The sequence below is a fragment of the Procambarus clarkii genome, chromosome 51 (assembly GCF_040958095.1).
Source record: "Procambarus clarkii isolate CNS0578487 chromosome 51, FALCON_Pclarkii_2.0, whole genome shotgun sequence".
NCBI lineage: Eukaryota > Metazoa > Arthropoda > Malacostraca > Decapoda > Cambaridae > Procambarus > Procambarus clarkii.
Genome location: NC_091200.1, coordinates 8,742,681 through 8,749,905, shown reverse-complemented (window position 1 = coordinate 8,749,905; position 7,225 = coordinate 8,742,681). Strand labels below are relative to the sequence as shown.

General features: G+C 44.9%; 1 protein-coding gene across 3 annotated transcripts in view; it reads left to right on the top strand.

Moving 5' to 3' along the window:
• Positions 1 to 54: 54 nt before the first annotated feature.
• Positions 55 to 7,225, top strand: part of LOC123774606 (limbic system-associated membrane protein) — a 30,031-nt gene continuing 22,860 nt past the window's right edge. For all 3 annotated transcript variants that reach the window (XM_045769057.2, XM_045769058.2, XM_069303942.1), the window contains exons 1-2: positions 55 to 3,872; positions 5,096 to 5,307. In XM_045769057.2, the coding sequence (XP_045625013.2) occupies positions 3,800 to 3,872; positions 5,096 to 5,307 (285 nt within the window). In that variant the 5' untranslated portion in view covers positions 55 to 3,799. The remainder of the gene's footprint in view (positions 3,873 to 5,095; positions 5,308 to 7,225) is intronic.

The following is a 7,225-nucleotide window of genomic DNA, read 5'->3' as shown; positions in this document are numbered from 1 at the left end:
GAAAAGTGTTCATTGTTTGTATGGACTTTAGTGAATATTGTAAGGTCGTTATCTGTTATGTAGCATCTGTAGCAGCGATTGTAGTAATAGTGTTTGTTTATTGATCACAAGGGCACTATTCTGCAAGGTCCATAAGCTTCTAGCTTATGGACTCATTCTTCAGTAGCTTATGGTTGAGAAACGTATTGTGTATGGATAGCACCACCCAGCCCACGACCATCACATAGTATGGATAACACCACCCAGCCCACGACCATCACATAGTATGGATAACACGACCCACCCCACGACCATCACATAGTATGGATAACACCACCCAACCCACGACCATCACATAGTATGGATAACACCACCCAGCCCACGACCATCACATAGTATGGATAAATCGTATATATGCGTATAAATCGTGTATAAATTGGGTAAATCGTATATGTGCCTTTCTTTGTGCCTTTTCTGTTCCTGAAACAAGAAGTTAACTTCGATAAAATTTCCCACTGATTGATTCCTTGCGTCAGATCCTGTTTCCTTGAATTAAATAAAATTTAAATACATTCCGAGACAATTTATTCATACACTGTATGCATAAACACACTCGGTCTACGCATACAGTGTATCCAACCAAATGAAACCAGCATGATTGAAAAATGAGTGGAAATAGTCAACATATCAAATTCAGAGCTACATCATCTTCAACAAAGGCTGAGCCGGCGTTTTCCCCGAGTCCACGAGGTGAAACTTTCCAATTCAACTCTCCACACTACAGCAGTATCATAGGCGATAGGAACAGCTCAGGGAAGAGCTGTTATGGTAATTCCTACTTGGGCAAGGAGATCGTGCCTTTTCCTTTACCACCTATTCATCAACATATCTGCATATTCCAGTGTAAGAAATCAACATCAAGAACAGCAGCAATACGTGCTTAGAAGCCGTGTCTAGACAGACACCACCACCACCCTTCCCCTGCAGGTACCCGACACACCTGGACACCTGCTGTCTCGGACCAACTCCACTCGCCAGTCTAACCGCTCGTTTAAGACTACCGGCGATAGTTACATGCACATCAGCACCACCTGCACTAAGGCCTGGCCGCCTATATAAGCAGCTCACCACCAGCCAGACCTCGGAATACTCTTAGTGCTTCAAGCTGCAAGATCTACTCCCGCTCTCCTGGGTGTCGGCAGACTCGAGCAGCTCTTGTATAAAGTATATATCCTGCACCTTTAATTTTGTTATTAACGTAACTGTCACGTGTTTATATTTGTCACGTTGTATTTTGTGTTCTCGCCATTTATCATAGAGGCATTGTATTTGTTGTTAGTCATTTTTGTAATATTTAAGTTTTTCATTCTCTTAGAATTTATCCCGCAACTCTCACACCGTGAAGAGGTCAGAAGCAGTTTTATTTACTTTTATGATGACCAAAGCACACATCAGAAGATGAAGAAACAGCGACGTTTCGGTCCGTTCTGGACCATTATAAAGTAGTGTGTTTATGGGTTCAATTTAGTTAATTTCTTTATTATGCACCCCATACCCATCCCGTGGGCAGTGGTATAAAGGATTAGTGACACATAATCGGTTCAGGAACTGAACCCTAGAGTTCGTTTTGCTAAGCAAATACCAATCTTTTGACGATAGTTACACAATTATTTGTTATATATACATGTACGCATGCTCATGCATACATGTACATATACATAAGTATACATATTTAATCACCCACACAAATACACACATCAATAATCTTTTTGTCACAAGTGATTCAACAAGAGGCTCACAACAGTCACTATACAAGGCACTTTACATCTATGATGAGTCGCACAGTTACTAGTCTTGCTGCACACCCACCCAACTGGGCAGCAGCTTTACAGTCATGTGCATGCATTACTTACAGTAAGCAAATTTTGGATACTTCGCTAGAGTGCAAGGATTATGGCAACCAATTCTGTTTGAAAAGTGGAGGCCAGTTACTTATACGCGCTCCACACTCATGGGAGAAGGAACCATCTCTCCTTGTCACAACTGCACTTCCAGCTGCACCATAGGACTGATGCAAGGATCCATCAGTGTAAATATTCTGGGAAAGGGAGCGCTCTCTGACTAAAGCATCAATTTGGCTTAAGGCATTGTACTTTGCTTCTTGTCGAAGCAAGGCTTGTTCTTTAATTAGCTTCTTGGGTGGGAGAGGGGGGGACAGTAATTTAGAAAGGAATGATCTCCCATGGGGCAGGAAAGTGTCGTTGTTGTCTCTCTTGGTAGAGGTGATGAAAGTTATACATACTGAGCACAGTGGCAGTTTCGGTAATCCATTTGGAGGGATGCTGACCTTCAAGGAAGAAGGCTTGGAGGGCTTCAGTGCAAGGGTTAGGGTGGGTTAACCTAAGCATCTTGATACCAATTAAAGCATTAATGTCAGTGATACGATCACTTACACATGAAATATTAAGTTCCTTCCTCATGTTTAGTAATTTAGTTGTACGGGGGCATCCAAGGATAATCCTCATGGCTTCGTTTTGCATCTTTTTCCAGCCCTCCAAGCATTCTCTCAGGCACTAGAGCAAGCATGGGTGCAGCATAATCAATCGGAGACCTAATATATGAGATACATTTTGACAATTCTCACATTTGCACCATAGCTTGGATGGTAGCCTGCCACAGCCTTGAGAGCACGGAGCCTCTCTCTACATTGGCGACTCAGTCTGGCTAAAACATTGCGGTACAGTGGAACCTCGAGACAAAGGTATTATTTTTTTCTGGTAACATAGTAGAGCAGAGAGCCATCATGCAACTGCATTTTGCGAACGGCCCCACGCCGTCTGGGTGGGCGTCGGTTCAGGATCTTTATTTTTCTCTACTGAGATGACTAAGCCTAGTTCCTGACATGTGTGCAATAGAGTTCAGAACATTTTGGGTGTTGGTATACCCATTGGTGTAGATCAGTATATCATCTGCATAGCTAATGTGTTCGCTGGGCCTTCCGGTTACGGACGGACCGAAACGACGTCGTCTCTTCATCTTCTGGTGTGTCATCAGCCACGTTATTGTGACTCATCTTCTGCATACGATTTTATGTTCCGTTCTGACATATAGCTTTTCTAAGGTCAGGGTTGTGTTCGGCAGACCTCCACACATCTATATATGCTTGATAGACAATGTCGTCTATATGTATAGATGTCATCTATAGGTAACGTATATCTATCTAATAGATATATTAGTACATTGTATATCTGTACACTGTATTTACGGTGTATGGCAGACGTTAGTTTTCATTGCAAACCTGAAGCCTTATGCGACCTAGGGCTTCAGTGGCTTTACTTTTTTATGCTAAGGCACGTTTTTACAATGTTAAATATTTTGAAAAATTCTTAATTTGTTTATTGTGAATATAAAATCATCTATAAAAATGGCATTACAGTTACGCTGACATTAAATTCTACAATATTTAACACTGAAGAATCCCTACAAGGGCGATGGTGGGTGGAGGGTGTGAAGCCTAGCTGCTGCTCCCAGTCACCCCGGGGACACGCGGCCTCTCGCGTCTCACTCCTCCACAGCAAACATTTCACAGCTCAAACGTCGTCGTTTCTTCGTTTTCTTATGTGTGGTTTGGTCACAGATCAAACATAAAAAATATATTGGTAGTTCTGAAATTTTATTTGAGAATAAGATAATATTCACAAGGGTCTCAAATGCACGATCGTTTAAATAATAATAATAAATTGTCACTGAAATATATCTGCGTTAATTTGTGAGCTGAAAGCTATTTTTCCCTCTGGAGACACCCCCTGTGGTTAAAACAATGTGTTCTGCCTGGAGGAAGATGCCCATACTCCTTCTTGCAACAGTTTTGTGCTCTACACCCAGCTTACTAGGTGAGTTTTTTACCAAACTCTTCCGCTTAATTAATGGCATAAATGTAAGACGCACTTGTGCTTGTATTTCCTTTCATACGCATCAAAATTCCCTCTAACCACGTCCATTCTGCGTTCTAAGGGATGTCAATTAAGTGGACTCAGCTGAAGGGGGTTCTAATGTCCATTTGAAGAGTTTGAGGGTGTTCTGGTGCAAATTTAAAAAGTTTAGTGGGGATCCGAGCGACAGGAGAGCTGCATCATGGCTTTAACTGTAATTCTTTTACAATCTTTGGCCAGGTCTAGAGATTAATTTTTATTTTGTATTGCCTAGCTTACTTTTTGATTATTATATGATGTTGATAATGTTGAATTAAGTTGTTGCATGTTGAATTCTTTAAGCCTGTTAGCTGGATAGTAATTCTTGCACAGCCCAATATGTTAATTTACTTTGCAGTGGAACAGTGAAATAATTTACGTACATTGTTACTATTAGTTAGGCATGGTTGGGATATAAGTAATTTGCACATTGCATTTACATTAAAGAAGTTGCTTGACGTAGGCAATTTAACATAGCAGCATGGATGATCTGTCTTGACTAGTGGGCTGGCACTTAATTATAATATATATACCATACACTTGCATGAACTCGCAAGCATTTTAACAAACAGAACACTTCCCCATATGAGAGTATCGAACCATGGGCCAGCAGGTGCCAGGCCAAGAAGTGTTCTGGTTGTTAAATTGCTTGAGAGTTCATGCAAGTGTATGGTATACTGAAGACACGAGTTTTTCCTAGTAAATATGATTGATAGAAAATGAGTGTTTGATCAAAGGCTATTCCTCTGGTGTCGTTGGGAGGCGGGGGGGGAGGAGATTTCGTGGTGGAAAACCCACACAAATTTCTGCCCTTTTCAACGATCTGAGGGTAGCCTAGTGGTTAATACTTTAATTCTGGATACAGTCTTGGGCTAAAGTGATTCTTGCCAGTTGGTCAGTATAGCACCTGTGTGACCTTGTAACAACCCGGCTGATAGGCCTTAGGCAGCTAATGACCTCAGTGGCTGCTATTGAAAACACAAGTCTCGAGAATCGCTCAGTTGTTTCCTGTGTTTCTTACTAGTAATAAATGATCTAACGTATCACAATACCAATTATGTCTTTCATGATAGGGTGAGTTTTTCTATTAAAATGTGGCATCACTCAGTACGATACAAACAACATAATTGTCTAATTGCATGGAGTGGGTTATGAATACCCGTGGGTGGTGGGCCAGGGGGTGCGGGCGGCAGAGAGGCGACCCCCGCGGTACAATATCACTGCTGCGCTGGCTGGCAAGACCAAGGAGGCGCTGGAGGGTCCCAGGCTGGTGTCTCGTCAGTTCTCTCGTCTCGTCGTGTCCTCCGGCTCATCCGTCACACTCAACTGTACCATAGAAGATGCTGGAGACGTCTCGGTGAGTATATTTTACACCTTGTGGTGGATGACGGTGGTCAAGGGTGATGGGATTGCCTGTAAGCAATTCATTAAATCTGATAGGGCTTGTAGGAAACATGACGGGATGAGTCAGGTCAGGGAGGTCAAGGTTTGTCATAGTTTTTTTGCTTTAAGTAATGTACAAAGAGGGTTAGTAATGGCTGCAGGTATACTATTATAATATTTCATTCACCTGGGCACTAGGAGAATATAATAGTTTAAGAGTTCAGTGTAGTGGAACTTAAAGGAGCAATGTTCAGAGGTAACATAATCACAAAAGATACTGAAAGGAATAAACAAAGTAGGAAGGTAGTCTTTTCTAGAGTAAGGAAGAGAGCCTTGTAAATCATACTGCACGGTTCGTCAAACGTGCAGAAAACAGCAATTATACAATTCTAGGAGTGTGGTGGCAATTAACCACCAGCCGGGTCGGACGTTCCCCTGGTCTCCCTGCTGGTGTTTACATTGGGTGAGTGTTGGTTGCCCTGACGGGTGGTTGTTTGCCACTGCGGGGCGACTGGTTTTTCAGTCAAGTATGGGGACTTACGTGCCGCCACTAAGGAGGAAGGACTCGGCTGGCCCGACTTTTACCTGTCGGGTGGATAATGGTGTCGTCAGCAATACTGTTTGCAGTTATGGGTGTGAAAGTGGAAGATCTCGTCGGTCTACAGGTTGTTCGTGACGACAGAGTAGTTGTGAAGTTCGCCGAGAGTGGCTTGTTCCGGAGGTTTTTCGACCAGTATGAGGACAAGGTGGTGGGGCCGAGTAACGGTCTTGGCTCTGTGACTGACGAATTTGAGTGTGGAATACACATACGAGTCTATTAAGAATGCGCCATTTGAAATGTCTGATGATCTTCTCCGTCGGGCTCTTGCCAGGTATAGGCATGTGGACTCTCTTCGTGTCTGTAAATACACAACCGGGGACGTCAAGGGACTCGGTAATGGTTACAGAACAGCCAAGATGGTTCTTCATGGCATGTGCCTTCTTTCGCGCTTGCTAGCTTTACGGTCTGCTTCTCCTACCGTGGGCAGACTCTGACGTGTTTTAAATGTGGCCACATCGGACATTTGGCTGCTGTCTGCGACACTCGGATGTATGGTCGGGAAAATGTTTCATGAAGCGGATTTTCCTCTCTTGCCCGAGCGTGAGGATGTCTCGGTTGTAGATGATACCCCTTGTAAGAGGACGGCCGGGGTGATGGGTGCCGTCCTAGTTAGTGTGGTTGGTGGTGTGGGTGTGTGGGGGGGGGGGTGCGGACCTGCTCCCGCCGTCGGCTTCCTCGCCTCCGCCGGCCCCGTCTCCAGCTCATGTGTCGCCTGAAGGGTGTGGGCCTGTACCCCCTGTGGATGAGGCTGATGTTTTTCCGGATCGTGTGTTGGCCGGCTGTGGGCTCTATTGGGATGCCTCCTGCTGGGGCCGACAGTTCGGATGATCAGAGGCCTACGGCGCCTGCTGCTGGTGCCTCCTTGGGAGGTTGCCCCTAGTGAGCGTGACCTTGTGGTGGTCCTCAAGAAAACTGTGCGCCGGGAGGCCTCTGATCCTGTGGTAGGGGCCCTGGCAAATGTGCGTTCCCTGTGGTTCCCCCTGGAGTGAAGAACTGTGTGACTATCAGTACGGACCTCTGTGGCTACCCTTCTCCGTCCCCTGGTGCTCGTACCCCTCGTGCTGCACCCCCTCCCTGTGGTATCGGCCAATGGAGTCCCGCTCGATGCGTTTCAGACTTTGGAGCTTACTGTGGATTGCCGGGTGTATCTGGCGCCGTGGTGCCCCTATACTATTTGGGTGCCGAGGGTGAAGTGTTTTGTTTATGGGGTGCCGGAGCTGATGCCTCAGCCTTGTGCGTCGCCTGGTAGACCGGTGTCTGATGATGTCAAGCTCGTTTGGGAGGCATACTG